Source organism: Diorhabda sublineata, chromosome 2 (genome assembly GCF_026230105.1).
Source record: "Diorhabda sublineata isolate icDioSubl1.1 chromosome 2, icDioSubl1.1, whole genome shotgun sequence".
Lineage (NCBI taxonomy): Eukaryota > Metazoa > Arthropoda > Insecta > Coleoptera > Chrysomelidae > Diorhabda > Diorhabda sublineata.
In genome coordinates, this window is record NC_079475.1 from 25,249,133 (window position 1) to 25,263,882 (window position 14,750).

General features: G+C 29.3%; 1 protein-coding gene and 1 long non-coding RNA gene across 3 annotated transcripts; one reads left to right on the forward strand and one right to left on the reverse strand.

Annotated features, from left to right (window-relative positions):
* The first annotated feature begins 96 nt into the window (after nucleotides 1–96).
* On the forward strand, nucleotides 97–1,213 carry LOC130440544 (uncharacterized). The gene is made up of 2 exons (XR_008909548.1): nucleotides 97–207; nucleotides 503–1,213. It is a non-coding gene; the product is annotated as an uncharacterized LOC130440544 (long non-coding RNA).
* A 2,410-nt stretch (nucleotides 1,214–3,623) lies between these two features.
* Nucleotides 3,624–14,725, reverse strand: LOC130440545 (gamma-tubulin complex component 2-like). 2 transcript variants are annotated; one of them, XM_056773785.1, is made up of 14 exons: nucleotides 14,597–14,705; nucleotides 14,373–14,537; nucleotides 13,902–14,037; nucleotides 13,499–13,742; nucleotides 12,797–13,032; nucleotides 12,609–12,737; nucleotides 11,658–11,834; nucleotides 10,843–11,017; nucleotides 10,381–10,782; nucleotides 9,857–10,203; nucleotides 9,505–9,648; nucleotides 8,293–8,364; nucleotides 5,110–5,285; nucleotides 3,633–4,250 (listed from the first exon to the last, which is right to left on the reverse strand). In XM_056773785.1, exons 1-14 carry the CDS (start codon nucleotides 14,647–14,649, stop codon nucleotides 4,172–4,174), a joined length of 2,535 nt encoding a protein of 844 aa, XP_056629763.1. In that variant the 5' UTR covers nucleotides 14,650–14,705; the 3' UTR covers nucleotides 3,633–4,171. The 2 variants fall into 2 exon arrangements, with proteins under 2 accessions (XP_056629764.1, XP_056629763.1); XM_056773786.1 differs by lacking the exon at nucleotides 8,293–8,364 and having other exon boundaries at nucleotides 3,624–4,250; nucleotides 14,597–14,725.
* Between the last annotated feature and the right edge of the window lie 25 nt (nucleotides 14,726–14,750).

A 14,750-nucleotide genomic window follows, 5' to 3' on the forward strand; every position in this document is an offset into this window, starting at 1 on the left:
AGGTTCAAAACATTACGAGTAAAATGAAGGTGTACAGTGACCAGATTATCGCAGTATACGTTAAACATGTTTCCTTTTACTTCTAGCTTTATTTACATAAATACTAAATGTTAACTATATAACTTTGATAACTGATTAGGAAAATATAAGGCAACATACTTAAAAATAAAACGGAAACTTAATTTCGAACCATAGGTGGCGCAATGGGTAAATATGTTATTTAATTTATTTAGAATGAACTTTTATAATACATACAATATCAAGGAGCGTAGTATCCAACTTATATATATATATTAATTGTTTTCAAAAGTGGAGGAGTCTTTTTATTATTTTTTTCAACGTAGTTCTATGTTATATCGTTCACTCCACTACACGGGGGTATCAGTAAAGTAATCGAAATAAACATAATGTTTACTACTCATAGATGTTCGAATTAAGCGATTGCTCATGTGGATTTCATTGACGTTCGTCAAATTTACCAATAATTTCGGTGTTTTTTCAGGGAATTGTGATTCGAAAGAGATTATATCCAAATCTGTGAACCTGTTTTCAATGACTTCTTTCGCCTGAAACCACAGATCATATGAAATTTTCCAGTCGGCTTTTTATCACCAGCAAAAAAAATTTTGAACGAGGTTATTCCATTAAAGAACTGTATATCGTCTATATCTTTTACGATAGTTCCTCCTGCACCTACATCTTAATATCTAAGTGCAAGTATTCGATATTCATATGTTTATCATTAGAAATGTTCGTAGAGAAAACATAATATTGAATAGCACTTAGACAATAAGTTAAATTTTCACGAACCGAGAAAATCGCATGATCAAGTGTTATAAAATGGGCTAAAACGGGCCTTTCCTTAGGCTTCGATATGAAAAATTGAGAAAAAAGTGTGAGGAATATGCAATTTTACAATCGCCAAATTTGCCTAATTTGATGCTCCTAGTAACTGATTAGTAAACATCATGATTTTCATTCCATTTATTTACAAATAAATTTTAAAATAAGGACAAGGGACAGGCGAGTTAGTGCATGCTACATTAAATTAATAGAAGTTTTATACTTACCATAAATAATGCACTAAACAGTTCTGATTTGAGAAATAATCAATTAGAAACGTTTTCAATAACTTTTAATCACACTTATTTCAATTATGTCAACACAATTATCCTATGTACAATCAGAAATAAATGAATATATTAAAATAAAATTGGTTTTCCTCATTTACCTTTTTACATACTAGTTTTGTCGGGGAAAAATGATGATCCCGCGTCTCTTCAACTTTGACGAAATAATTAATAAGCAAAAAAGCATCTAGCTATTGCAGCCTATGCCACGAAATTTGCTATCAAATGAGGAATGTGGAAGAGTAGAAAATAATAGACCACAAAATTTTGCACTACACTGTATTTCTTAAACTATAATGTCGGAAAACTGGGTCTTGGTCGCCCGCGCTGCACACCGGGATTGTCCATGTTAACCAATTCAAATAATAAATTATATAGTTAAACAACGTTTAAGATTAATATAAACAAACTTTATTGTTTTTTCAATTCTTTCATCAATATTTATAGAGAAAAAAATTATTGAAAATTAAAAAATATTGTAGGTAGTTTAAACATTTCAGTAAGGCCGCCATATTGCGTAACGTCATAGGTATAAAATAAACTCTGAACATATGATACGAAGTAAATTCTACAATTATTCTAAAATAATCCTTATTATTAAACATTGTTCAGTATGAAAAATGTTGTATAAATCGTTTTTTTGTGCCAGGATGTAAAAATACCTGCAGACAACTGCTCAATGTTTTTATTAAACCTATGACGTCACAACTGAAAACCAATGAGTCTCACGAATTAGTTGACATCCGAATTTCGAAAAATATAATTTAATCAAAATAAATATTATTATGTTATTGTAACGAATACAATTGAAATAACGCTTTATTATATATCGTTTAAGCATAACAAGGAATTTCATATCCAAAATTTTCATATTTTATACCTCACAACTTTCTATAAAAAAGTCTATGGACACACCCTATATAATAAAAGGAATATTAATGTCCTATTAAAAGTGAGATAAGAAAAGCTTAAATAGCTACCTAAGCCTATACTTTTATCTTGTACTGATAGTATGTACTGTATTTTAATTTGATGCGATGCCCTATTTAAATAATAATTAAGCAACTATAGATTGCAATGTAATGTTACCTACATATTGAAATTATGTCAATGACATTTTTTTCCTAAAACTACGAATTGAAAGTGCAGAATATCAACATAAAATTGTAAAATGATTGTTTACCTTCAATATATTTTATAGTTGCAAATACCAAGCACCCATTAAAGCTCTGAACTGCAATGTCATAAGTTCCAAGCTGATTTGGGAATCCTTGAACAAGTTAAATGAGCTAGACAACAAGACGAATTTTACTCTCCAAATGGTTTCTGGGCAGAATGTAGTGGGGGGAAATAAAATAACAGACTTCCTGAAGCAGGGGCCTATAAATCCTTCGTAGGACCTGAACGTTTCTGTGGAACGGGCTAGAGGACAATAGAAAAAATGTAGATATGAAAAAAATGATTAGTGGAATAATTTAGAGAGACTAAGACTGACATAGTTCTGCGATTAATATAACCAAAGATCTATTGAATGTATCAACCTAAGTAACAACAATCTTAAATATTAATAGGAATCTTGTCAAAGTTTTACCGCCTCTATGGACACTTAAAGACACTAGGGTTCGGCAAAAGATGCAACGTATAGAACGAAACATATGTCCACATGATATTGAAGGATGAGAGGCTACGGAATTACAGAGTACATTTTAAACTTAAAAACGTTATTCCACATCCTGAACTTCTTGAAAGGAATAGGATTAGTAGATCAGCTATAAACTTCCTGTGCCACACAAAAAATAGGATACAATAGATCTTTTAGGTCGCAGTCTATTCGACATCATGAATTACACACATACACTTAGTGTTCCACGCCCTCTATAAAAGAATGTTGAAGAAAAAAAATTTATTTATTACCAAAAAATAGTAAACAAAAAGTTTTATTTAGAAATATAATGAAGAAAACGAGCAAAAAAATATTTAATTATGCGTCATTATTTACCTTTATTACCGGTACTAGTCCCTTAAAAGAATTTATATCTGTTGTACGCTGTTCATCACTTTTTTGCTTTGTTTTAATGTATTTAGGTAAGCTTAATTTAAATTTTTATTTGGATACGATGAATCGACCCGTTTTAAGGAATTATTATCTTCTCATTTATTGTGCGGCGATGCGTCCAGATTTCGTCCAATGTCCAGCCAACGTTGGCGCAAACGTTGGACGCAACGTGTAGTACCGACTTAAGGCTGTCGTTACTTGGGCTGAATTTATTCACGCAGCTCTTCATTTATGTACACGTACCTCCTAATAGAATTCTGTTTTCTAAAGCCATGTTTGAATACTTTTCAACCAGATATTTAAAAAACTTAACTCCAGTTAAGTTTATTAACTAGGTCTATGTAAAAGTAGTCTGTTATAATATCTAATTATTTTGTTAACAGAACATGTTTTTTTGTTGCCTAATTACAGGTTGAGGGGACAACTGGGCAAATAAAACAAATTCAATTATTATAATAATACTTAATACAACGACAAATACTTATCTATTGAAAACATAAATAAAAAGAATAACAGATCTTTTTATAACACACATCATATCGCTTCTACATTATTTTATATTGATAAAGAATATAAGAACTTAATATCGAAAATGGAAAAAATTAGGAGTCACCAGGTGGCGCTGAATTTGGCTTCTATAGCGGTAAACAACAATACTGTAAAAGTGTTTGATGTTGTTTAGTTTTTTATATATTTTTAACGTTTTTGCTAATATTTTGATCATGAGATAACAATTAATCTGATTGATGTAGTTAAAGATTGGAAATGCAATTGTTCATGTAAGTACGGGAGAAAGAGACTTGAGCATATAAGCACTTTCACCGTTAAGCGTGTATTACTTTACTATTTAAATTTTAAATAACACTTTCTATTATTGACAAAACAACAAAATTAGTTCGTACTCTGGCTTTGTTGTTCGCCCCTATCAAAGTTTGAAAGAAAATTAACAGATGTCGCCCACTCCGTAATTTTCGCGAATATTTTGTTATCCTGAAGAATCTTTGACAAATCTTTCCAAGCCGATCTTTTTCAATTGACCACTGTAAAACGAATTGAAATCTAACCTGAAAATTAAAAATCAATTATTTCACAGCAAAGATATTGTAAACCACCTCACCACTGGACTTTGTCAATTAGGTTATTCTTGGGTTATTGGGAACATAAGGACGACCATCTATCGAAGGACAAAGGGCAAGGATTCTAATAACAAATAATAGGAATGATTATAGGGTTAGTATTGGTAGGAGACTCCCTTCAGGTGATTTTCATTGATTTATTATTAATATTTTCAGTTACATAAGTATTTTTTTAACAGTTTCAGGGGTAGTATTAATAAGTTCCTAAAGTACATATTTTAATGAGAATAACTACGGGTTATGGGAGATTAACTATGATATAAAATCTCCAAAACAGCCCAAAGACGTGTTAAAAGAATAGTTGTTCAGGAAATTGAAGTAGACGGTTTAAGGTGGAAAGTCGTCAGGAATATTTGTGGATGACGAGTTACAGTACAGTACGGTTATCTTGAGCCTATATACATTGGACTTTCAAATTAATTCAACCATTCAAACATATTCAAGAATGAGAAACAACAAAAATAATTCAACGGGAAATATACACAACAAATCTATAGCATATTAATGAAGAAAAAACTTGATGTACATTATTTTCATACAAATTCATAGTTCATAGATAAGATTCATTTTATTATTAATTTACATATAGAGGAAATGAAATTTTGAGAAATAAGGTGAGGCAAAATTGCATTTCTACTGTTAATATATCTTGCAATGCTGAGAATTAACTACTGTTTTAAATTTAAATGGAGACACTTCATTAGTTTAATCACTGAGAATTGAAAATTTATATGTTCAAAAATGTATTTCAAACAATAAGATGTACGGATTAAATTGAAAATATTACCTGTAAAGCAAATTGAATAATCTCTCGTGTTCACTGGTGTCTCTATTAAGTTCATTGATTTGGTCTAATAATCTTATTAAAGCTCCAGAAAATGAAACGTCGAATATTGCAATTTTTTCTTTGAAACTAAGAGTAGGTTCAGTGGGTTCGCAATTTCCTTGAAATACTAGTTCATTCTGAAAATTAAAGAAAACACAAAAATAGGTTAATGCAAGGTATCATTTTGTAATCGAAAGATACATTTTCAATTATGGCTTCAAGCATTAGAGGTATATGTTTTACAATAAATTGATGAAATAACTCTAAGCAATAATGTAAAAGTTATATAAAAGTCATACACTGTAAATGATAGAGAATAAGTAACTAGCACATCACACGTTAATTTTAAATAGAAGGAACATACGATATTAGCATACACAGTGTGATCTTAAATTACAAAAACTTAAAACATGTACATTTTTCTTTTTTTAACGCGTTACAAACGATTGATAAGTTACAAAATTACGCATGCAATTTTTTTTTAAATGTAATGTAAAATGTGAAATCCATTTCATCAGCAGATGAAAACAGAGTTGAAAAACTAATTGGACCGAAGTCTAGTCAAACCATATAAAAATGTGTTTTGAAAATCAAGAAAATTTTGATTTGGAATTTGTTATCCGTGAAACTAACAAAGAATAATGATTTACAAGTTTCACATATTTGTAGGCAAAACTTCATATTTTCAGTTATGTATATCTCACCAGAAGACAGCTATTTCTATTAGCAATTTACATTAAGACCTCAATTTTAAATCGGTCATCCTTTGTATTCGCCTGATCTACCACAATGCGATTATTGTTTAGTTCAAATCGAGAGCAGTAATGGGTCAACTGGGTACAACTGACTACTGAACAATTGCAAGGACTTGTTCGGTCCTAAAAGTACATTATCTTCAGATACATCGCCTTTCGCAATAAAATTAATATTTTTGAAAAATCCAGAATTTAAATACATTTGATTTATTAAAAATTATGCTGGAATTTCTGAAACCGTCGGTGATATTCATACTGAGCACACTGTTTACAGTACCACTACACCAATACTCGCAATTTCAGCTTATACCTTCAGTCTCTAAAGATGATAACTTGGTTATCGAAACGCATCTCAGACAGTGTAATTGTGAGTGTTGGTTTAGTGGTAGTGTAAACCGTGTGTTCAGTATTATTAAAAATTCTTGATTCAGTTTTTTTCTTAAACAGTAATTAATAATATTTTTATATCATGCAGTGTGTTGACAAAATTCATAACACTATCACTTTGTATAAATTTTCAAAACAGATTCACTATTACAAAACATTTAAATTTTTTTGTTCTGGATGCAAATATCATCGTCATTACAGTTCATGCAACTGAAAGACATTCTTCTCGTTCTATATCTACAACATACTAACTTTAGATCAGAAGTAAAAAAAAAGAAAGTACAAATAATATAAATATAAATGAATTTCGAAAAAGCAACAAATTACATTAATTGAAGGTCATTAATCGCATCTAATATTTTGTAAATTATTTAGCTAAAATTTTTAATTTAATAAGAAGCGATGAAAATTTCGACTACGTTTTCCTCTGAAGTATGAGTCTATTGCGTCTCGAGATTCAGTTGTTTATTTTTCTGTAGCCTCGAATTAGTTTTAAAACCCTACAATCCAACTTTTAATTCAATAAATTTATATATTTTATGTGACTTTCAACAGCATCATTATAAATCAAACTTACTATTAAAAAAAGTGAAGTAATGGAAGGTTATAAATTATAAAAAAGCTTCTGGTTAACATTCTGTACATTTTATACAGAATCGCCTCTGTACTACTTTAGTTAGTCAGTAGAAACCTAAAGATAGTGATGAATATTCTGTTTTGGGTCTAGGTCAATGTTTATTTTGCATATCTAAATAAATTCGCATATAGGCGTGTTTCAGATAAGCTTATTCAAAGAATGCAAACTCATGATATGTTCAACAAAGTTGAAATTTCAAAAATTATTTTGTGAAACTGTTATATTTTACAGAATTTTCTTCATGCAAAGAAGGTTATTACTATTACTTGTTTTCATATAAATATTTAAAATTGATTTTCAAAAAGTCATATACAGATACTAAAAAGTATTAAGTATGGCATATTCAACATTTTTAGCACTTATATTTTTTATTAAAAATAATATCAACAAAATTTTACAATTGGTTTGGGAATTGAGTGTGATGATTATAATTCCAGTTGTGAGTTATTAATTGTTCTAAGTATTTTTTGATGAGTAAAAACAGTTTAGAACCCGACTTGGCGGACCTCTGTCCTGTTCTGATGACGCTCAATGGAAATTGACTGTACAGGATGTCTAACGGATTTGGAAACTAAAATTCAAGGACATTTCAAGGATTTCAAGCTCTAAAAAAATCATTTTTGCATCTTCGCCCGGATATTTGAGGCTACGACCTTTGCCCGTCGCTATTTTCTTATTGCTAAAAAATGGAATATTGTTTCTTTTTGCCGCCAAGAAATTGAATATTGCTTTTAAGCTTCGAGCATAGTTTGAAAGATGTCGATCTGTTATCAGTGTATGTGTGTGAGGGAGAGAGAGAAAGAGATATGCTCTCTCTCACTCAATGATGACAGGTCGGTCGGCAACCCATGTCGCTAAGTGCTGCCTTCATTGGAATTTTTTTTTTTTCATTATTCAATATAAAGCATAAAAATAGACCTTTTCAAGGATGCTCCTAAAAAAACAACCACATTTCCAGGTTTTCAAGGTTAAAATTGAAAATCAAGGACATTTCCAGGATTTCAAGTTTCTTAAGGACCGTTAGACACCTTGCTGTAGATCCGTTTTTTTTTATACCATTGGGCATTTGTTTTCGACATGTTAACCTAGCTTACAAACACTGAAACTACGCCACATTTTTATCACTATCTGTAATAACATGTATACCCTTCATCAATCTTTAGCCAATAAAAAATGTTGCAGAAAAATTGTATTCAAATAAATATTTCGAAACATGTAAAATGGTTTATTACAGAGCTTATAGTTAAGAATTTTATGGTGTGAACGAGTGCTGTGCAATAACAATAAACGATAACATCACATTATAAAGCAAGCTAATTAAACTGAAAATGGGAAATTTGCCAATGCCAAGCTTGCATGTTATACCTGTGTAGAAGATTCGTATAAAGAATTGGGCAATGTACCCAATTCTGCTTCCACAAAATATCGCTGCATCTGCTGTTAATGTTGCAAAAAATAAAAAGATATTAGTTTGGAATTATAACTAAATCTATTCGTTACAACGATATAATAATTATTTTACAAGCGTTTGAAGTGATTGCGACAAACTGGGTATCATATAAAAATATTTTATTATCAATTTTTTTACATAATGTGATCTAAGAATAAACGAACTTTTATTTTTTATTTAGAAAGTTATAATTTTCTTTAATTCTAAGCTATCGTTATGTTAAAAAATAAGCAAATATGATTTTTTTTACAGCTTAGTGTGAAATCTACTAAAACACTGCTAGCTTGAAAACCGTCCATATTTTTTATTCGGTAATAGACTTGTGAATAATAGATTAGTTACATTGAAAGACATCATACTTGAAAGACCAATCAAAACCGAAATAAATGTTACTTTTTAAGAGGCAAGAATCCAGAACATGTTGATAAAACTTGTATGTTTACAAGGGGATATTGTTCACAAGGAATTTGTTGTAGAAAGTGAAACTGTTAAAAGATAACAATATTTACATTGCTTTAAATTTTTTGTCCAATATCCTAAAACAAAACAGCCATTTTTATTGGATACAATGCAAATCAGATTTGTGTCATTAACCACACCTCATATTTGCCTGATTCATCACCGTGTATTGAATTTCTTCTACTCAAGTGAGTACTGCAATGAAAGAAGCTATATAAGCAGTTATGGAATAGATACCAAAAACAGAGCTAAAGAAGTTAATTGATATATAGGTAGAACCATACTTGGTTTATTCGATAAAAATTTCGATTATTTTCAGGATACCCTTATTTTACACTTTACACTTACATTTATTATTTTGTACAAACAGAAAGCAAACCCATCACAAGTAATGTAATCTTAAACAATAGAGGAATATCACAAAAATTGTTAAGCTATACTCAGAAAAATTATATATATTGACAAAACCACCTCAGAGTACATACAAATCACTTTTATATGCGTTAAAATGTGAAACATTTGGCAAACACTTATATTTATTTTTCCAAATGTGGTACCCAGTTTGACATTTCTAGATATAAAACTATACCCAGCATTACTCAACCACCATCTATACCTTCTCTTCATAAATTAAAGCAAAATAATCTATAGTAATATTAAATATTTACCTGCACAAATTCACAAAATTCTTCACAAATACTCAATAACTTCATAATTGTACTTAGAATCGGCGGAATAGTTAACATGCAGTCTTTAAGACAACTGTTCAAAAAGTCCCAATGGCATGAAAGTATTTCATCTACATTTTGAACCTGGAAAAACATAGACAGCATAAAAAATAGCAAAATACAAAATGGAATCAAATTTCTTCAACTATTTGACTATTAAATATCCGTATTTATACTTAATTGCTAATTTACTTCATTTTAACAGTAATTTAATAACTAAGCACTGGCACCATATATGTAATTGGTATTAAACATGTCCAGTACATTAAAACAACATATGAAATGAACTCACCTTAGCTATTTTATTCAAAAATGTACACCAATGAGGCTCAATGACTTCCACCATCATGTGATATTCTAAATTTTGTATACAATGTAACATTCTCTGTCTCAATGCAAAAGCCGCTCGGTAATGTTGAGCATCATCAAATGGAAACTTCTTCGCCACCTTATTAGATTTCCAAACTTGACAAATCATTCTCTCGATATATTTGCAATAAAATAAATGGCGAAATATCATTTGATAACAGGCTAAAGATTTTCTATTGAGAATTAGTGATAGAGGCCAATGAACTTCATAGCTAAAGGAGAATGACTGGATCATCAATAATTTCTCTTGTTCAGCAACAGACCAATATACTACAAAAATATGACAAGAATTTTTGAAATTTACTTGAGAAAAAATTTCGGTCTTAGAAAGAATTTTAATGAATATTAAAAAAAAGAAGTAATATACTAAATTGGTTTGGTATAATCTGTCCTTATTCTCATATTCATACCCTTTCTATTGACAACAATTACAGACAATGTATGTACCTTGTTCCGAATTGGTTTGAATACTAAGAATCTTGAACATCTGAAATTGCAAATCGTATGGCAATAATTCAGTTCTTAAATCATCCTTATAAGGATCATCAATGGCACTCGATAATCTTAATGCCAAATCCATTAGAGATTCAATACAACTTTGATGAACATCAACTGAATATTTTCCCAACTCCTTTTCGCATAAACTGAGAAAAGTGACTATGAAATCGCCTTGATCAAGTAAAAAATAATGTTTTACTGATTTTAACCTTCCTAGGAGATCTTTTTCTTTAATAACTAAATCTAAAAGTGTCTGACTGGCAAATATATAAGCTTTTTCAATAGCTTCTATATAATGTTTTTCTTCTATTTTGTACTGAATTGGCAAGACTTTGTTCTTAACTGGTTTCCCTAAAAAAAATCAATTGCCAATTAAATTTGAGTATCAAATAAATTTGTGGGTTTTCTTACCACACTGTCTAATCACGTTTAAGTATTTTCCAGCTTTAAGAATAATATCTGCTACTGGTTCTAAAAACTTGGGTATTCTCTCTCTACGAACCGCATATTTCTTTTCCCAATAATCGGCTGAGTAGTCAACAGGCATATCTTCTCTCTGAACTACCTCATTATCTTCAATCAAAAACTGAAATTTTTTAACAAAATCAAATTGTGTATATGGAAATAAAAATACTTCAATTTATTTATAATATATAAGAAACAGGATGCTAATTTTTTTTATATCTCACTTGAATTAAAAGTAGAATTATAAAGAAAATATAGAAGATAAATAAAATGATAATGAAACATACTACAGCAAAGTTTATGAACAAAGTGATGAATTTAAGTAGATAAGTAGATGCATTTATTGGCCCTTTTATAAGCTGATATGCAAGGATATAATGCAGATGTCACTAGGGAAACACATTATTGTCTTCTTAGTAACAACATTATCAACGTAAATATCAATAACGACCACAGATTTGATGTGAGTACTACTATCAAATACTTAACTGGTACAATAGTTACAAGTATCCTTGACAAAGAATTTTAACTTTAGAGTAACTTTTATGTAGTAATCTGCCTCTGAATGCATTTCTTGACAATAAGTGAAACTTTATTACACCTGTCAGATGACAAATGAACATCAATCAGTAAAATGGTGTTGTCGGCGTTAATATTGAGATTTACTCTAATCAAGTCGGTGCCAAATTGACACTTTGAAAGTCAACATTTCCTTACCATGAAATATTCTCTTTCAATTAGAAATAAAATTGTTTACAAACCTCGTTTATTGGATCTGATATTATTCCTCTGTATATCCACATTCCTAACATTTTCATATATGGATAACAAGCTGCTTCCATCAATTTTAAACATAATAATTGAGCTCTTTCGTCACCAATTGAACCAACAACATGATCATGAAGTAAACTTAAAACTTTCCCCCCTTTTGCGTCTGACTAAAAAAGAAATTCGACATTAAGTGAAAATCAAATTTTTAAATACTTGTTTTTGTATATATTTCATGATTCTGAACTGAAGACCCAAAAAGTAAGAAGAAAATATTCAACTATTACAAATATTTCAGAATTAGTGTAGTGAATTTTTTTTCCATTTAGTCTTTACTTTTTAGTAGTAAAATTATGGACCTTATTATAATGTCATTATAGGTCTCCTCTATTAATATTTTTTCGTAAAAGTTAAAGTTAACTTCACATGGGTTACATTTTTCCTATTTTGTCTGATCTTGTATTTTATCAATCACATGAAACTGTAGTGCATAAACAGACAAAATATCATACAAATGTATAGGAAATATTATTTTTATGTAAAAAATAGCTATGACTATATTTCTAGTAAACTTTAACAAAGGTATAATTAAAAACGAGCAATTTTCAAAGTTGTACCTAAGCTAAAATGTGATAGAAATATTATTAATATCAATATTATTAAAACCAAAGTGATGGTAATAAAAAAGAATTGATAGATATAACAACTAAAATACATAATATCTTGGAAGTATACTGAAAAAGACAGAAAAATAGATTCCGAAATAGTTATCACAGTGATTCAACAATAAATTTTTTTGTAAAAAACAAAACAAAGCTGTGACAGGAAAATATAGATATGGATGTGAAAATATATGCAATTTCGAAATCTCAGTGCTATTCGGAAAGTAAAAAGAAGTTACCTTTATAAAAAGAAATATTTATTTTTTTGTCAACATCAGATACCTTACTAATTGTTGATGCTATGTTAGCTGCAATCCCCAAACTCTGCATATTTCTCTGAACATAAAACCAAAGTTTTTGAATACTCAAGTTTGATGATCTGAATTCACTTTCTAGTTGTATTGTAAAAAGCTAAAACAAGAAACAATGATATTTTATATACTTCTATCATATGTAATCAGCAATAGTACCATATGTTCTTTGATGATATTTTGCATTGCTTCAGCCAAAGCGTTGTTCACTTGTCCAAATTCAAATCTCATTTTTTCTTCGGTAAACCTTTGTATTATAGAATAATGACTGGCTAGTGGTAATATTTGTTTAATTAGTTCTCTAAGTGATAAAGGAACATTATCATTTATTTTAAATGTTCTGGGACCATACAGATCCTTCAATTCTTCTGGTTCAATGTAACCTCCTGGTAAACCTGAAATTTTTTTGATTGCCACACTATGTGAAGTTTCTTATTAATCAATAATACATTATCAAGAGATTTTAGACTGATAAGTGAATACCAAAAGAAGAAGTAGATACATAGACTGGTATTAAACCATATCAATTAAACAGTTAAAACAATTTCAATAAATTCCACAACAAAAAATTAAATTATTTATAGTGAAAGATCAATTAAAAAGAACATTTCCAATGAAATTGGATCAGATACATAAAGCCATCAATGTAATGGAGTGTACACCAGAAGAAAAATAAATCTACAATGTTTCTAGATTTGTCCCAGGCCTTTGACAAAATTCAACATATAAGCTTGATATATAAACTATACAAGACATATTTATACACACAAGTTAGTTTCCATAACTAAGTTAATTTTTTTCAAGACTTCCGACACTTAGCAAAATTTAAATGAGTATTTATATACCAAACAAATAAATTACCTATCAAAATATTCAATATATCTTCAATTAGTATATTTTCTTGTGACACTGCAGGTACTGTTGGAACAGATTGATGACTAATTGTAGGAGAAAAATCCCAGGTCATGTTCGGACGTCTTTGCACCCACGAGACTACAGTAGGGGTGCTTGCCAAAGGAACTGTTGGTGTTGTATTTAATATAGACTTTAAAGAGTCATCTTTGGTTGATTTTTTTGTTACAGCCTTTTTCAAACGATTTTTTATCTAAAAACAATATTGCATATTTGAAAAATATCATTTAAATTTCAATAACATAAAGTGAGAAGAAATATCTCGAAGAAAAATAATTCAATAAACTTATTATTAACAAACTATAAAAATACATGTATATATAAATCAAAATCTTAATATTACATGACTCACTTGGGGTAAATTATCTTTAGTTAATTCTGTTGTTGCTGATAGTGATGGTCTATTACTCTTAATTAAAAATTCCTTTAAACTGATGTCCTGTGATATGTGATCAAGTAACTGAACAAAAGCATCTAACGAGTCCACACTAAAATAAATTAATTTGATGACATGTATAAATACTTGAGAGGCTCAATGTAACATAATCTTACAATTTTTTATTACTATATTACTGTGAGATTTTCTACATTAAATCACTATATCAGTAAAACCAAGATATGTTGGAGATATTATAGAAATATAAAGTTACAATATAGTAGATGTTATGAAAGAGAAAAGCAAAAATATTAATGTGGTGTTTTTTATTTTAACAAAAATATAAAATTCTCGAAGCGACTGTGGAACATAATATTCATATAAATAATAATCAAAATTGTTTGAAATCCTAATGAAAAGTGCAGTAATGTTTAGAACGTTACTTACTTCTTATCTTTCAAGTCGTTATATTTGGCCAGGAATGCACTTGAATCTGGAATATCTTGAGAAAGTCTTGCTAAATGATTCTGGGCAATTACTATACAACCACCTGAATCTACTGTTTGGCTTTCTTGTAAATATTCAACCAACTTGTTGGGATTGACTTTGCCACTAAATAAAGAAAATAAATTTTTAATTTGTATAATTTGAATATAAGTACCGAGACTGACCCTAAAGTGTTAAGTAAATCAGCTACAATGTGTTGTAATTTAAATTCACTCATTTCAAAGACTTTTTTGAATTTCAATAAAAACGTTTGAAAATAGCAATTTTTCAAATGTCATTGTCAATTGTCAAGTTCTGTAATCCGATTGCTGTGGGATA

Excerpts from the sequence above, each read along its gene's own strand:
- LOC130440545 (XM_056773785.1), bottom strand. The coding sequence starts at position 14,649 with ATGAGTGAATTTAAATTACAACACATTGTAGCTGATTTACTTAACACT. Across the intron at positions 14,538-14,596 it reads GATTTACTTAACACTTTAGG|TGGCAAAGTCAATCCCAACA; the intron begins GTCAGTCTCGGT and ends TTCTTTATTTAG. Across the intron at positions 11,018-11,657 it reads TATCAGATCCAATAAACGAG|TTTTTGATTGAAGATAATGA; the intron begins GTTTGTAAACAA and ends AAAAAATTTCAG.